General features: G+C 39.6%; 1 protein-coding gene across 3 annotated transcripts in view; it reads left to right on the forward strand.

Moving 5' to 3' along the window:
• The window catches only part of ARID4A (AT-rich interaction domain 4A), a 195702-nt gene that overhangs the window by 57337 nt on the left and 120858 nt on the right, over positions 1–17507 (forward strand). For all 3 annotated transcript variants that reach the window (XM_030214162.1, XM_030214163.1, XM_030214164.1), the window contains exon 12: positions 16110–16182. In XM_030214162.1, coding sequence (XP_030070022.1) covers positions 16110–16182 — 73 coding nt within the window. The remainder of the gene's footprint in view (positions 1–16109; positions 16183–17507) is intronic.

A 17507-nucleotide genomic window follows, 5' to 3' on the forward strand; every position in this document is an offset into this window, starting at 1 on the left:
TTCGATAATACGGGTTTCCCTGCCCCTTTGCTGGGACATCCTGCGAGGACGTCCTCAGGAAAACTTGGGCGCCCCTTTTGATTATGCCCCTCCACATCTGATCTTCAAGGGCCTCAAAGGAAATGGCCCTGAGTACCTGAAGGATGATCCTCCACACACCGCCAAGGACACTAAGGTCCTCTCAAGGGCTATCACTAACCACACTCTCCAAAAGACATTACACGATGTGATAACCGCAAGCGAGCTTTCTCCAGAGTAGCCCCCACACTCTGGAGTGCACTGCCTGAAAGACTCCACTTAACACAAGACTATGTCTACTTCAGGAAGCAGGTGAAAGCTTGGCTGTTCATCCAGGCCTTTAATGGAAGAAGTAACTAATGTGTTAGTCTCACTCACACACAAGGAGTGACGGGCTGCACATACTGCAGCAAGACATGTTTACCCACTCCTACCCTAACTGAGATATTATTTAACCATCTCTCTGACCTCATGTGCAGTTTTCTTTGAATCAGTCACCTTTGCAGCTCCTTGTGACTGTGGGCAAGTCACTTAACTCTCCATTGCCCCAGGTACAAAATAAGTACCTGTATATATGTAAACCGCTTTGAATGAAGTTGCAAAAATACCACAGAAAGGCAGTATATGAAGTCCCATTTCCCTTTCCCTTCCCTTTCTTTTTTTTTCATTTATTTATTTATATCTTTTTACATTTACATATCATCATAAATGTATTGAAAATACAGGAAATATAATAATCCAAACAAATAATTAAAAGGAAATATTTCTCTAAACTCTTTGTCCACAAATCAATAGAAGATCCAAGTACTAGGTCCCTTCCCTTTCTAACTCTTCTTACTCTCTTGCCTATCTATATGTTCCATCTTTACTTTACCTTTCACTATCAATTATAATGTTCTATTACATATTTTGTTGACATCGTAAGTAGTGTACTGTGCCATACTTTGTATTGTTTGAATATTTTTACTGCTGTAATTGCCTATTGCTCATGTTTGATCTGTTCTTACTGTACATCGCCTTGAGTGAATTCCTTCAAAAAGGCAGTAAATAAATCCTAATAAGAAATACATAATAAATTGTCTGTCTGCCTCTCTATGTGATAGGGGAGGGGGCACTAATTTCAAGAATTTCTTTCCTTTTCGAGTCAACAGTTGATTTCTTTCTTAAAAAGATGACGTTTTCCTATTCAGTTTTCATTCCACATTTCTGTGGTTATCTTAGCATTTCTAATGGACATAGTTATGATAATCACTTAGCATGATTGGGTTGTAAAGCATGTGGAGGTACTTGATTCTGAGCATTAAGTGTAGGTTATAGGTACAACAATTTTTGGTACAGAACACAAAGCGATAAAATTAAACTTCATGTCAAACATTCTGCAGACCTGTGCTCGTTGTTTGTTTTCTCTGCCTCTTCACTTTTCTTGTTAAGCATGTATACAAAGTATAAATTTTCCTGATGTTTTACTTGTTTCTAATACATGTGACTATTATAAAGAAAAAAAAATAAAGGGATTTGTCAACTTGATAATGCACCAGAATACTACGTTTAAATGTGGTCAGTCCTGTTAAGTTTGCAGTGCTTTGTTTAATGTCTTCATATACATATTCTGGTAAACGAATTTTGAATTTGTTCTTGAGGTGTCTGTGTGACTGTGTCTGGTGTCCACAACAGATTGTAGTAAGAAGGAGGAGAGCTGGAAGGAGAAAGGGGAATTGGGGGTTTCCCCATGTTTTTGTTATTGGTCAGATTGAACATCATGGCTCTTCAAAGCTATGTTTCAAGAATTGTTGCTGTTCCAGTTGTAGCATATCATGCTTTTAAATAATTTTTTGTGTGCATATGAAAATGATCAATTTTATAAGAAAATAAAACTCCTTGTAAGTACTAGAACACAATTAAGCTTGTCTTGCTATTCACTGAGAACTGTCTCTGTCTTCCTGCTCTGGATGCCAGAATCTAAACAATTTTCTGATGGGTACAGGGAACACATGACAGTGTGCATGTACAGCTCAACCCCGTTATAATGCGGTGCTTGGGGTTCAAATAATCACATTAGGGTATAAGCAGATTACGTTGGATATTAACATAATTTTCTGAATTCAGCTTATACAGTACTTTAGAATAAAATTGGAAAAGGGAAATCATAATGCACTCTGTATTTATCGAGGGTTGATTGTTTTATTTTATCTCTCTGCTTATTTTTGATGATTTCAATCAAGTGTTTTAATTGTGAAACTAATAGAGAAACTACAGTACCTTTTTTTTTGTTTCAAGAAATTTAAGCCCCTTTTGTAAACTTACAAGTGCCTCTGTGATCTTAAGGTGATGGCTCAGGTTCCTAATCTTTGGATACATCCAAACCATGATTTTCACCAGTAACGTTTTCAGTTATTTCCGGGTCAGTCGTGTGGTCCTACTCTCCTATCAACGAACGCTTCCAGCACTCTTTCTACATTGGCCATGTCATTTTCTGTGAGGTCTTCAAAAGTGTATCTTTCCAAGGACTGTTAAACGGCGGCGACTTCTTCTTCTGCTAAACATTCAGTCAAACTCTTTATCGCTGTTACTGGCTATCTGAGAGTTATCCAGAACTATACTTTCACCGGTTAGGTTTCTCCAAAATTTGGAAATTAAATTTTTGTGATCGCATCCCAGACTTTACCACCAATGTAAAACTTCTTTTAGGTTTAACTTTTTAAAAATGCAGTGACTGAATCCTTGCTCGTGATAATTCACAGTATCAGCGTTTTTCAGAAGTTCAACCTGTTGCTGCAAGTTTTGTAGAATGATGAATCTGTGCATTTTTGCTAAACTCGTGGGGAAAAGGAAAAAGGCATAGAGGTCATATTCACATGGTGGAAGCATAGAGTAAGCTCTAGTCTGACACGACAGACATATAACAGCTCCTTTCCCTCCATTGCTGTAGATATGAAGCATATTTGCACATCTTCCAAGGCCCTCAGCCATGTTGGTTGTGGGCAAGGGAGCATGCAGAACAATACCTAAAGTATAGTCTAGGCACAGCCTATACATTTTTAGTACCAGATTGGTACCTAGTGCATGACAACACACGCTCTACTCACTTGGATTTCTGGACTTAGATTTGATCCTATTGGCGTTTCCTGTTAATCAAATTGGGAGCCACGCTTGCATCGCATTATAAGCGGATTGGCATTGTAACGGATCGCATTATAAAGGGGTTGAGCTGTAGCTATGTGCAGGGCTGATGTATGGACTTAACACCCCTCCTCATTTATTGTTAAGTCCTTCTCTCTTAGACTTTTAATAATTAAACTCAACAATTGTGATCACCCCTACACCATCTTTCTTAGAACAGTCCTTTAAGAACATGAAAATGCAGATGAAGAATGTGGAGTGGAGGAGTAGCCTAATGGTTAGTGCAGAGACCTGGGTTCAATTCTCACTGCAGTTCCTTGTGACTCTGGGCAAGTTGAACCTTCTATTGCCCCAGGTACAAAATAAGTACCTGTTTATAATATGCAAACCGCTTTGATTGTAAATGCAGCAGTGGCGTACCAAGGGGGGGGGGGGGGGCGGTGGGGGCGCTCCGCCCCGGGTGGACGCCGCTGGGGGGGTGCCGAAACAGGAAGTAACCTGTTCTGGGGCAAAGGTAGCATGAAAACGAAGAGTCGACAGGCGCGCGGCACTCCCCCCCCCCAGCGGCGTGCACCCAGGGGGGTTCTTTCACCGGGGGGGGGGGGCGCATTGGCAATCCGCCCCGGGTGTCAGCCCCCCTAGGAACACCACTGAAATGCAGAAAGGTGGTATATCAAATCCCATCCCCTTTCCCCTCTTAGGTCGGCATTCTTTAAATTGTTTCTCCTGAGGAGCCTGTAACTTTATATACCATTGAATGTTTTTAATCAGTATTGCAAGCACTTGTAATTTCAAAACAGAATTACTTGTAGTTCATTTTATCTGGGGCTCCTCAAGTCAACTTTAAAAGTCCTGTAGATAGTTTAGAATGGAACCGTACGTTTATTTACAGGGTTACCCTGCTATGAACATCTCTTCCCATCTGTCAGTATTATTTTTTTTTAATTTATTTTTGTTACATTTGTACCCCGCGCTTTCCCACTCATGGCAGGCTCAATGCGGCTTACATATTGTATACAGGTACTTATTTGTACCTGGGGCAATGGAGGGTTAAGTGACTTGCCCAGAGTCACAAGGAGCTGCCTGTGCCTGAAGTGGCAATGGAACTCAGTTCCCCAGGACCAAAGTCCACCACCCTAACCACTAGGCTACTCCTCCACTCATTGTTTCCCTGTTGTATGGAGATTGAAATTTAAAATTCTAACCCTAATTCATCAGGCGTTACATGGTAATACTTGTTACTATCTAAATACAGTCTTTCATATATTTGAGCTAGCACGATCATAATGATCTGAGGGTTCCTGTTAGTTAAGGTTCCTGCTAGTTAACAGTGTCATCTGACTGAGATTTATTAATTTATTTATGACATTTATATCCCAAATTATCCCAAACAAGTTTGAGTTCAATGTGGCTTACAATAAACAGTAAAGGATACATAACAAAGGGAAAACTAAATGAAGGGGCCCTTTTACTATGCTGCTCTAAAAAGTGGCTTGTGCTATAACTAGCGCATTGGTGTCCTGCGTTCTGAAGCCACTTTTAGCATGACTGTAAAATGACTGCATTTCCTATTTCATACGAATGTAAGCATTTCCATACTGGGACAGATGGGAGGTCCATCAAGCTCAGTATCCTGTTTCCAACTGTGGCTAACTAGGACACAAGTACCTGGCAAGATCCCACAACAGTAAGAGATTTTGTCTACTATTTATCTTAGAAATAAGCAGTGGATTTTCCCAGTCCTCCAATTAGCAAGGGAGCCCTTACCAACACCTGTTATCTAGGCAGTAAGGGCTCTCACGCTAATCAATTCGTGGTGATGTAGCTGAGCTAACTGATTAGTGCTAGGCAAACGCCCACAGCACTAAAAAAAATAAGTGTTTTTTAGTGCATTGGGAAGTGCACCAATCTGAAACTACCGCGGGACACTTGAACGCTCCCTGTGGTAGTGCCTTTAAGCCTGCAGTTTTATCATGCATGGCACCCAATAACACTGTCCAGTTTGAATGCAAAGTATAAACAAAACACCTTTCTCCCCCCCCCCCCCCAAAAAAAAAAAAAAAATATAGCATTTCATTTGACAAGCCAGCAATCTTAATTCCAGCCAAGATGGAATCATTTGGCCTAAGTACATGAGGCAAAGCATCTAATAAATTACAGCAGCAAGAAACATTTTCAAGCCCATTGTGTGCTGGCTACAAAGAAAAATATTTAAGATGAAAATTATATTTAATGGAAGCAAAGTTGTACCTTAATATGTTTAAGCAATACTGTCAAATACCTGGTGATTAGATATGGATTCCCAGTGGCTGTGGGAGCGTAAGAAACTGTATTTTGCTGTAAGCACAATTTATTGGACATCTGAGTGCATATAATATATTCCAGGTTAACTATAGTTAATTTGAGTAATTGATGTTTACTACAGTTTAGTAAAAAGGCACCAAAATTTGTTGCTACAAGAATTGAGAATAATTGAGAATGTGATGGATTTCAGGAAAAATCTGAAACCCCGACTATTTCAACAAGTTTTGGGGCTATGATGAGCATAAACAGGAGTTTGGTCCCAGTTTGTAGTTCAAGGTAGTCTGAGTAGATGAAACAGCAGCAGCACTTCATTTTGACTGAATTTCTAACTTTTAGTGTATTGTAATGTATTTATAGTGGTTCTGTTGTATGGTACTTATAGGGCAGGTCTATTGTAGGGCATTCACAGAATGCTATGTTCACGTCTGTGTGTGTAAGTGGCAGCAAATTACCGAAGTGCTATTCTGTAAGAGTACGCATAAGTGCTGTATTGTATAAATACAAGGTGGCATTCCCATGGTGGGGCTGCCACTTACAAGTGCCCTTGCTGCATTTGGACCTCTGCAGGTACACCGGGCACCTAAATGTAGACTACTAAGGTAAAAAACTCAATTCAAAGTGTAGAGAGAGAACCTGATCTCACACCATAAAGGAATGGTAGGGGAAAAGACCTCAGATGACTGTGGTATGCTTTCAGATGCCAAAATAATGTATTATCACAACATCTGAACCACAGTTCACAGCTTCTATCATCTATCACAAAACCCCCCAACCAAACCAATAAATGATTTTTTATGAAAAAAATTGTCAGTGCAAACAATTTCTATCAACAAAAGTGTATAGTGATATAATTACTTTTCATATAACCAGTTCTTTTTGGACTTGGTTATATGAAAACTAATTATGTCATTATACACTTTTGTTGATAGAAATTGTTTGCACCAACAATAATTTTATTTATTGGTTTGGTTGGGGGGGGGGGGGGGGTTGTGATGGATGATAGAAGCTGTGATATTACATTATTTTGGCATCGGAAAGGGAAATGGGAATTGATGTACTGCCTTTCTGAGGTTTTTGCAACTACATTCAAAGCGGTTTACATATATTCAGGTACTTATTTTGTACCTGGGGCAATGGAGGGTTAAGTGACTTGCCCAGAGTCACAAGGAACTGCAGTGGGAATCGAACTCAGTTCCCAGGATCGAAGTCCACTGCACTAAACCACTAGGCTACTTCTCCACTCCTAAGGATACCACAGTCATCTAAGGTCTTTTCCCCCACCATTCCTTTATGGTGTTAGATCACAGAGAGGTTATCCCTCACTCTACACTTTGAATTGAGTTTCTGACATTCATTGGCACAACAAAATCTGGGCGTTCAGATGCCCTTATTGAATAGGCCGTCACCATGTTGCATCAGGGTTTCTAAAAGGAGGTGCCCACTTACAGAATTGTGTTTCCAACACAGCTGGGAATGCATTCTTATACATTTTCTATAAATAAATCATGTACATTTTATTTAATCTATACTCAGGTTAATGAATGTTTATATGGGAGAAATAGTCTATTTGAAAATCACCCCAAAGAAGAGTAGGTAAAAGTATGTACTGATGGTTATTTGAGCTTGTAACTCTTAGCAGCTGCGGTGAATGCAAAGCAGTGGGCTCTTTGCTACTCTGTAAAAGCAGCCACCCAAGGTGAACGCTTAGGACTGGCTTAATAAATTAGGCAGGCTGCCAGCTATTTTTTCACATTTTATTGATTTTAGAGTGTGTGTTTTGATGTTTCAAAATATGTGCACATGTTGTTTGGATTGTTAAATCCAAATTCTTTTCTTTTTCATTTGCTATCTGAGATGGTGAATGAGCATGTGTTGCTTGTGTGACATTTTGATACATAAGTCCATGTCAGGTTTGTAGCATGCCAGAGTTTCTAGTGAAACATATTGAGTCTCTTTTTGTTTAAAGATTTGTCTGTGTAAGATTAGCAATTGATGACTACATCAGCCAAGGAAGCCGTACAGGCCCAACAACTAGGCAGACTAGGTAGTTAGGGCAGCACAATTTAGGGAGCGGTACTGGCACTTGGTCTCCAGCTCCCACTGTGGTCTCCACAATCTCTCTCCTTCCTTCTATCCACCCCTCCCTCCACCTATTTTATTTATTTATTGCATTTGTATCCCACATTTTCCCACCTATTTGCGGGCTCAGTGTGGCTTACAATACATTGTGAATAATGGAAATACAATTTGTTACAAATCAGTTATGGATTACATTGTGAGAAGTTAACCTAGGTTGTTCAGGTCTTGCCTACCTTCCTCTAGGATGGGGATGTGGCATTCAGCAGCTATAGAAGATGCATCATGGCTAGTGTGGCGCTCTTGAGCGTCTGCACATACCCAAGACCCCACGCCGGCCATGATGCATCTTCTATAACTGCTGAGTGCCATGTTCCTGCCCTGGAAGGGAAGGTAGGTAAGACCTGAACAACCTGTGGAACTTGGGGGAAGTGGAAGGAGGGAAGGAAAGGAATGGAAAAAAAAAAGGCTGGAGACCAAGTAGGGGACATTACGAGGGAAGGAGGGAGATGCTGGACACTGGGGAGGGCCTTGAACCACCCATTGTGGGGGGCGGGAGGAGGGTGTGTGGCTGAAGTTTTGCTTAGGGCATCAAATACCCTTTGGGCTGGCCCTGCAAGGAAATGCCTTTGCTTGTATGTCACATCTTCCTGAATGAGGCTTTCATGAACTGGACTGTCCTTAAATGTTCAAGAAGGAAAACAAAATTTCGGAGCAGATTTCAATTTCATTGGACAGTGTTTCCCAAGTCAGGCCCCGAAGTATCCCTTGCTAGTCAGGTTTTCAGGATATCCACAATGAATATGCATGAACTTGATTTGTATACACTGCTGACATTATATGCAAATCTCGTTCATGCATATTCATTGTGGATATCCTGAAAACCTGACTAGCAAGGGATACTCCGGGGCCTGACTTGGGGAAACACTAACATAGGAGATAGAAAGACAAACATAATTAACTTACTACACTAGTACTACTCTGTTCCTTTCCACTGCTACATTTGCTGTAAGCCACATTGAACTCAAGATTCCTTGAGATAATGTGGGATATAAATGTCACAAATACAAAAAAATAATAATAAAAAAACTTAATATTGAAGATCTGGAAAACATTTTTGGTCATTCGTGTCCCATACCCTAAGGACACATGCACTGCTGCTTTTGAAATCCTTGTATAAGGCTGTGGGACTTTCAGATATTTTGCTCTTACTTGATAGGTTTTTGTCATAAGAAATTATGTTTAAGAGTGTGTTGTGTATGAATTTTTTATTTTATAACTTTGGTTTTAGTTGAATCACACTGTGCATTCTGTTTTTTAAATTCAGGGTTGTGATAGTATGACATACTGGCCCTCTTACACTCGGCACACAAGTGGTCCCTATAATATATGCCGTGCTGTATATTGTATGTGCAAGCTAGCTTTGTATTTGAAAAGCCAAGCTGCTACTGCTATGTTCCCTGCAGTACTGTGTGTGGTTTGGACACATTGGAAACAGAATGGTTGTTCCTACTTGGGGGCTGCCTAGAGTGTTGCCACGGTAACCTGCTGTTGGTTTGAATTGAGCATGCTCAAAGGGGACAGGAAGGCTTAGCAGAGGCTTGGCAGGCTGCCAGCTGAGGTTTGCCAGATGCTTTCAGATGGGCTGTCGTTTTCTTGTGCTTTCATGTAATGTCTGGGTTTTTTTTTTTTTTTTTTTTTTTTTGTTACATTTGGGAGAGAATGCTAGTAATGCAGTAAGTGTGCAGATGCCTTGCACTGAGGAAGAAAGCAGATCTCAGCAAGTCTGACTGAAATTCACATAGACTGTAGGGAGAAAGGAGATATGAGACTTGCATATGGAAGGAATGCGGCATACAGGTAGGCATCAGATATGTTTAATCTGCAGTGTCAGTGTTCCTGTTGCTAAGGTTGTGGATGTCTTTTAGAATGCCTCGTCTGCTCCTTTTAATGCGACATACGATTGATCATTTTCATACTAATACAATAACATTTTTGAATACTGGCTCAAATCTACAACTTATCTTGTTTAAAATAAGTCTTCAAATTTTAGGAAATGATATGGGCTTTTTTGTTTTTTGAAGATGATGGGAAAAGATGCAGAGATTTCTTAAATTCATTGTCTGGATTGTGTGCATTCTTACAGTTATCGAGACTAAGCAAGCTGCCTTTTTATAGGGTGTGAACTGTTGCCTGTTAGTGTTCTGTTCTATACTGTTGGCAACGTATCCTAACAGCAAAGGAAAAACACAAATTTATCTGACTTTTATTGTGTTTTGCCGTTGTTCTATCATGCATGGCACTCAATTGAATGCAAATGATAAACAAAACGCCTTTCTTTACCCCCCCCCCCCCCAAAAAAAAAAAAATGTAGCATTTTATTTGACAAGCCAGCAGTCTTAATTCCAGCCAAGATAGAATTGTTTGGCCTAAGTACATGAGGGAAAGCATCTAAGAGATTAATTACAGCAGCAAGGAACACTAGCAAGCTCATTGTTTGCTGGCTACAAAGAAAAATATTTAAGAAGAAAATTATATTTAATGGAAGCAAAGTTGTCTGTACCTTTAATATGTTTAAGCAGTACTGTCAAATACCTGGTCATTAGAAATGGATTCCCAATGACTGTGGGAGTGTAAGAAACTGTATTTTGCTGCAAGCACACTTTATTGGCCATCTGAGTGCATATCATATATTCCAGGTTAACTATAGTTAATTTGAGTTGTTCCTTCTTCCAAACTAAAGCTTAGTGTGTGTAAACAGGCCACTGCATTTCTACTTGTGCTACCTTTCTGGCCTTGTAAGTTTGTTTTGGTCTCTGACATGCAGCACAAGCCCAGTGAACCTGTTCCTAGAGGTAGCACATATCAGGCGCAGTATCATTCATTTATTTAAAAGTTTTTTTTTACTCACCATCACTATAGTTCTTCGTGAGATGCAAGAAAACATTAACTATGCTGAATTCTGAATTGAGCCTCCAGTGTACCCGCAGCTGCTCTCATTGAGCAGTATAGCCTGAGAGCCTGACTCAGACTCTTTATTGCAAGGGACTCTGATCAAATGTCTTTCAATGTTGTGACCGATAGTTAAACTTAAAAAGGAGTATGGACTCGTCCTTCAGAATGAGAAGCAATGGTCTGGCTCCATTTTATATTCATTTTCTTTTCAAGGTTGAAATTCTATGATTAGAATTGAGTTCTAATTTTGGGCAATCAAATATTAAAAATACATTTTTCCCTCTCAGATGCTGTTCATAGAAAAAAAAAAGCACTAACCCCCCTGTTTACTGAGCCACACTAGCGGCTGCTGTTCGCTAATTGCGACACAGCCCATTCACTTTGAATGGGTTGTGTCGGCATTGCTGTGTGGCTTAGTAAACGGGGTGGGGGGGGGGGGAGGTAAGCATACAAAAATAAAGGAATATTAAATTTATCACTACTTTTGTAATACAGATACTGTTCCGGAATGGAGTCACTAGCTCTTTGCACTGCTAGTGACTCCTAGTTATTCATAACCTCTGTTTTATTCTCCTGAGCACTGCAAACTGCTGCCATGCTTTGTACTGCAAAGAATGCCAATACAGATACATGAAAAGGAAGAGTAAGTTGATTGTGCCATGAAAACTCTGTCTTGGAGCTGAACTAGAAGTGACTTGCAAGCAAGTTTTTACCAAATCTCAGAAAGAGTAGAAAACCTAGAAACTTCCTAACACAGTTTTGGCAAAAAGTATTTAGGTTTGAGTTTGCCACGCAAATTACATGATGAATCTTGCTGCACTACTTTTTGCTCAACTGTTTACTTACATTTACAATGAAATCCTTATACTCCATTAACTCAAGCAGATGTTATAATTTGAAAGTTCAGTCCAGGTGATATTAACTGTTTTTTGGGGTTTTTTAAATTTTTCTTTTCACTTGATTCAGGCAGGAGTCCTTGGTGGGAAAGAGGAGGTGGGTTTGAGATACCAACCACAGGGGGCTATTGACTGTTCTAGATTATTTCCACCCTACATCTCCTGCCTCGCCTCAGATTTTCTATATAAAGAGAGAAGTGTGGGCAGGATGGTTTGCAGCTAAATCTTGGGCAGCTGCAATTTCTGCTGAAAAAAGAAAGACATCTATACCTAAACAGCAGGATTTCTGGTCTAGTTGGAAATAAATTATTAGCCTATATTAATGAGATTTTTGTGAGCATCTGTCTTGGAAACACACGTGTAAGGCTATTTCTATCCTTTGAGCTAGCCTTTGTAAGTATAAAAGCTACAGAGGCCTACCATTTATTGTACTTTACCCTAAAGTATGACCACATGTTCAGTGAGCCTGACAACTCAGCACTCAGCAAACACTGCCAGATTTCTCTGGTTTTAAACTAGGTAATTTTAATTTTCGTTTAATCCTGTGAAATATTATTTTTCCCCAGTATTTTTTGGCAGCACAGTTTTGTGAATTTGTGGTCTTGTTGGGGGGGGGGGGGGGTTGGGTTGGTTTTTTGGGGGGGGGGGGGGAGGAGGTTATTAAATAAATGTGTTTTACAGGAAGACTAAAAAGAAACATTTTTCTTCATTTTGGTATTCTACTCATTTCCAACAGTGTGTGTCATCTAATTTGCTGTAGCAACAGTGACACTCTTGGACTGTTCCACGTAAAACATGCTGAGATCTGTAAAGTTTGGTTATCAATCATTTCTCACAGCAATTGGAAAAAAAGTATTGGGGAGGAGGGATCTTGTAGCATGATTTGATATTTGGACTTGCCTACCATTTTTTCAATCACATTTATTTCTGAAAAACTGTTAAAATGGGTATACTTCCATTTTAAAAAATCAGTGGCTTGCGCTAATGGTTTTGTGAAATTCAGTTTTAATATTGTGTGTATGCATCTGTCCAGACTTGTGAAATATGTTGTGTCCTCAGGTACAGTTTAAATTGAGAGCCCATTTGGAGAGGAAAGTATTTCATTAACCTGAATGTACTGTATCTCTGGAGCCAGATTAATATAATCTCATATAATTATATTCCATATATTTCAAAATTGTTGAATTTTTTTTAATATACATTAAAACATTTTATCACGTTCAATCAGTCAAACTATCCCTAATTATTATCCACTCATTTTACCATTCTCATTCACTCCTTTTTAGTGAAACCACAATTTACTACAACATATTTTTATTTTTATCTTAAGTTTCCTTTTCTTTCACAATATACATTGTGCTCATTGCCAACTGTTTGTGTGTGTGTGTGTTGGGGAGGGGGTACTCTGGATTCTACAGATTTGTAAATTAGCCATCCTTTTAGCTTCAAGACAAAGGCTGTGGATATTTATTTAGAGTTTAGCTCTCTATGGCTCTCTTATGCTCCCCCTTCCAATTTAGAGACTATGGTAGAATCCAGCTGCTGTAGCCAGAGAAAAGAGGGACTGAACTGGGGTAAGTTCCTGTGCAAGTGCTGAGTAGGGGGATACTAAGCTGTATATGAGGCCTTGGAGAGAGCCAGTGGAACAGTGAGTGTCTTTGCGGGGGGGGGGGGGGGGGGGGGAGAGAGAAATATAAGACGAATGAGTGAAGTGGGGAGGGGAGCTGTTATAAGCTGAGGAAAAAAATAAACAGCAAATGTGAAAAACTTAAGGGGGTTTTTTTTGGGGGGGAGGGGGGGGGAGGTCTGACTGACTGAGCACATGAGCAGCCCAGCACCAGAACAGAGAGTGCATATATGTGCCTGAACGGTGAGAGTGTATGCACTTGTAGAACAAGAGTGTGTTTGTATGTGTATGTCTCTGGTGGGGATAGTTTTGGATAAATTTGGTCTGAAGTGGGGAAGTTCACTGCTATAAATGTACCTGTACACATGGTAAGTGAAGGGACATATTCAGTCTGAGGAATTTTATCTAGTTAACTATTGTTAATAGGGCAAATTCTTTTGAAAATTGGCCTAGTACTGGCTCCTTTCTGCCTATATCCTATCAGAAGGAAAGCTAGATTGAATTTCCTTTGCTGCTTCTACTTGTGAAGCTTTTCATGTGTAAAACTATATACATTTTATACTTCAGACACATTGTCCGTAAATCTCACTCTGGGACAGTCCACCCTTGACTTCTCTCTAGTTTGTACCAGAGGCAGTGGAGGATGAAAATGACTTACTCATCTTACCAGGTTTGTAGCCCACTGCTCTAGAGCCAAGTTACCCAGTTCCAGCCCTGTTTTTGGACTGACATCCCAATTCAGTGTGCTTGTTTCTATCGACTGAAATTAGTGAAGTCCCATAATATACTGGGATAGGGTTGTCAGAAAGCTAGTACTGGCCTAAAATCTCCTTCCTGGAACTGGGTAATTTGGCAGCTCTCCAGCTCTAAACATTAAACCACTCTATTTGAAGCATGTACTTGCCTAGTCCTCATGCTCACTCACAAGCTATCGCTGCTGTGATGCCTAGGGCTAGGCTGTTTACTTTTCTGTGCTACTTCTGAAGAGGTGACATGTAGGGGGAAGGTCATAATTGAAAAGATGTAGAAGAGGACACTGACAATGGAGGAGGAGGTGGGGGGGGGGGGGAAGAAACCAAGTATATGGGAGTCGGTAGTATGGAAGACCCATAAATGTGTGTTAGCCTAGAGCCCAATATAATGTTAATCTGGCCCCATGTATCTTGCCTTAAGCTCAGATTTGGAAAAGACAAGTAATCTAAAATCCAAACCTTGGAAAATTGATATTGGAGCTGGATTTCCACGGAGGTTAAATTCAGTTGTTTCTCCCCCCCCCCCCCCCCCCCCTGCCCCCATCAGAAAAAGATTAGTTTTGTGATTGTTGCAGTTGTCTGGCTCTTCGAGTAAGTGGAACTGATTTTTCAGCTATCGTGTGCTATAGCTTTCTTTAGGGTAGTTTTATAATATATATGAATGTGTGTACTAATTTCATCATCATCTTACTCTGTAACTAAAAAGAAGTCCGAGCTTGTTTTTGTATTTAGCAAACTATACATGTATCATAATGGTTCTTCAAAAATAAGTGGGATGTATTTTGATACATAAGTATACATATGCACCACTGTACTGGGACAGACCAAAGGTCTATCAAGCCCAGCATTATGTTTCTAATAGTGGACAATCCAGATCACAACTACCTGATGTTCCCAAAAGAGAAAAGTAGGTAGCAATGGATTTAGTCTGCCTTAATAGTAAATGGACTTTTCTTTCAGGAACTTGTCCAAACCTTTTTTTTAAACTGTTATACTAACTGCTTTTGCCACATTCTCTGATGACAAATTCCAGCGTTTAATTACACATTAAATAAAGAAATGTTTTCTCCAATTTGATCTAAACTTTTTACTTAGTAATTTTATGAGCCCCCTAGTCCTTTTACTTTTGGAAAGAGAAAACAAGTGATTTAACATCTACTTGTTCATTCAGCTCATGATTTTAATAGACTTCTATCATATCTCCCTCAACTGTCCCTTCTCCAAGCTGGAGTCCTAGCCTCTTTAGCCTTTCCTCATAGGTTGTTCTACCCTCTGTATCGCTTTGGTCACCCTTTTCTATTTCTGCTATATCACTTTTGAGATGTGGTGACCAGAATTACACACAATATTTGAGGTGCAGTTGCACCACAGAGTAATACAAGGGCATGTTAATATTCTCTGTTTTATTCTCCATTCTTTTCCTATTAATTTCTAACATTTTATTTGCTTTCTTGGGTGCTGCTGCACAGAATATTTCAATGATGGCACCTAGATCCTTTTCCTTGATGGTGACTCCTAATGCAAAACTTTGCATTATGTAACTATGGTTTTGGGTTACTGTTTTCTACGTGTATTAGTTTATATTTGCTGATATTAAATTTTGTCTTTGGCTGCTCAGTCTCCCTAGGACTCATTTGCAGAAAATGAGCCTTCAAGAGATTCTAACTTGGATAAGAGCTGATCTTCCATAAGTCGGTTAGAGTATGTTACTGTCAAAATCCGTAAGACAGGGAAAGTGTTTTGCATAGGAGTGACCTTCATTTTGATGGATTTATTGGGGGGGAGGTTAGTTCTTGTTCTCAGGCTATATTTTATATAATTACTTGAAGAGGTTGGATCACCAGTACCCTCATTTATTGCTTTCTACCTTAACTAAATCTGGTGCTTAGGATGGAAATACTTGTGTTTGTACTTATCTCTTTGATATTCATACTGCTGTACGTTAATTCCATTACTGTTGGTAATAGCAAGAATATGGGAGAAGAGACAAAAAGCCCTTTAAAAAGGTAGTATGAGCAGTGAATTAACTCTAGAATTGTTTTCAAGGATTATAAATATGTAATGAATAATGCACAACAGCATGCATTTTAATGTTTTATTATCCTGGGCTGTTTGGTAGACACGTGAGACTAGAGCTATCCAGGAAGTATGATTTCCTTTTTATATTACCACTTACTTGCAGATGAGTTACCTGCACAATCATGTGTTCATACCTGACCTGACACATTGCTGTGTTTCTACTCAGCACTATATAAATATTTTCTTTTATTATGAATGACTAATCACTAGATCATTGTTACTCTATGCTTTGATCTTAGCTTTCGTGTTTCATAGAACTTATTACTTTGGTTTTCCCCGCAGCCTGAAGAGGAGTCTGATCCTGAAGAGAGGGACAATTTCCTCCAGCAACTTTACAAGTTTATGGAAGACAGGGGTAACGTATCTGTGGATTTTTTTCAATACTACTTTACTATTTTTATTTACAATTTTAGTGTGTTTCTTGAAATAGCACTTCATTATGACTCAAAAGTCAACAGTTTGCAATTTGACAAATTGCCCCTATGGTAATCGTAAAATGTGGTGCTGGTTTTACTCATTTGAATTATCATGTGAGCCTGCATCAGAACTGTGTTTTGGGGTTTTTTTTTTTTTGTTTTTTTTTAATAACCTTTTTGTATCTTCTGTGAGGACACTCTTTTAAAAATGTGTGGGGTTTTTTTCCCTTCCTGTTTGAGGAATAACCTATGCATTGAAACGTGCACTTCCTTTCCATTAGCACAGTGCCTGTGCATTTTCATAAAGACAAGCTGCAGGGGATGAAATATTCTAGAACAGTGGTTACAAACCTGTGCTAGAAATTCCCAGCCAGCCTGGTTTTTCAGATATTCAAAATGTTTATGCACTGCCTCCATTGTGTATGAAGGGTAAAGGGTCAGGGATTTGGTATACCGCCTTTTTGTGCTATAACCAAAGTGGTTTGCATTTTGTTATATGCAGGTACTTTCTCTGTCCCTAGTGGGTGCTCAATCTTAAGCTTTGAGGCAGTGGAAGGTTAAGTGACTTGCCCAGGATCACAAGCAGTTGCACTGGCAATTGAACCCAGTTTACCAGGTTCTCAGCCCACTGCACTAATGTAACTCTGTCTTATGCATATCCTTTATGGATATTCTGAAAACCTGATTGACAATCCTTTGGGACAAATCTGGGAATCACTGCTCTAGGTGTTATATTTGGTAAGATTCTCACTTTATATGGCAGAGCACAGAAGTTGATTTTTTTTGTTAAGTAGTTCACATTGGTTTAAAGAAGAGTAGCTTTATTTCTACAATGGCAAACAGGGTAGCAAGCCCACATAGTAGGGATGTCCCCAAGGGAGCTTAGGAAATGAAGCTGCTTGAGTTGCTTCAGCATGCATGTGTGACAGTTTGTGCCTGTCTGCTGCTTTCACTCTATCACCTCCCATCTTCCCCCCCCCCAAAAAAAAAAAAAAAATTAGCATCTTAGCTAGAGGCTGACAATCGTTTGGGTTTTTTTTTTTTGGGTGGGGGGAGGGTTGTTTTTTTTTTTTTTTTCCCCCCAGTTTTGGCCGACATCAAAAACTAAAGCTTCGTTATGTGAATGTGAACCAATGAGACCCACTGGAGATTGTCAGAGCTTGCAGTTGACAGTCCTCTGCTAAACCCACATGAGATTACCCTCTAGTCCCAGGAACTGCAAGCACAGGCTGACAACTGGGAGAGCCATTTTAACAAGGACTTG

The sequence above is a fragment of the Microcaecilia unicolor genome, chromosome 9 (genome assembly GCF_901765095.1).
Source record: "Microcaecilia unicolor chromosome 9, aMicUni1.1, whole genome shotgun sequence".
Taxonomy (NCBI): Eukaryota; Metazoa; Chordata; class Amphibia; order Gymnophiona; family Siphonopidae; genus Microcaecilia; species Microcaecilia unicolor.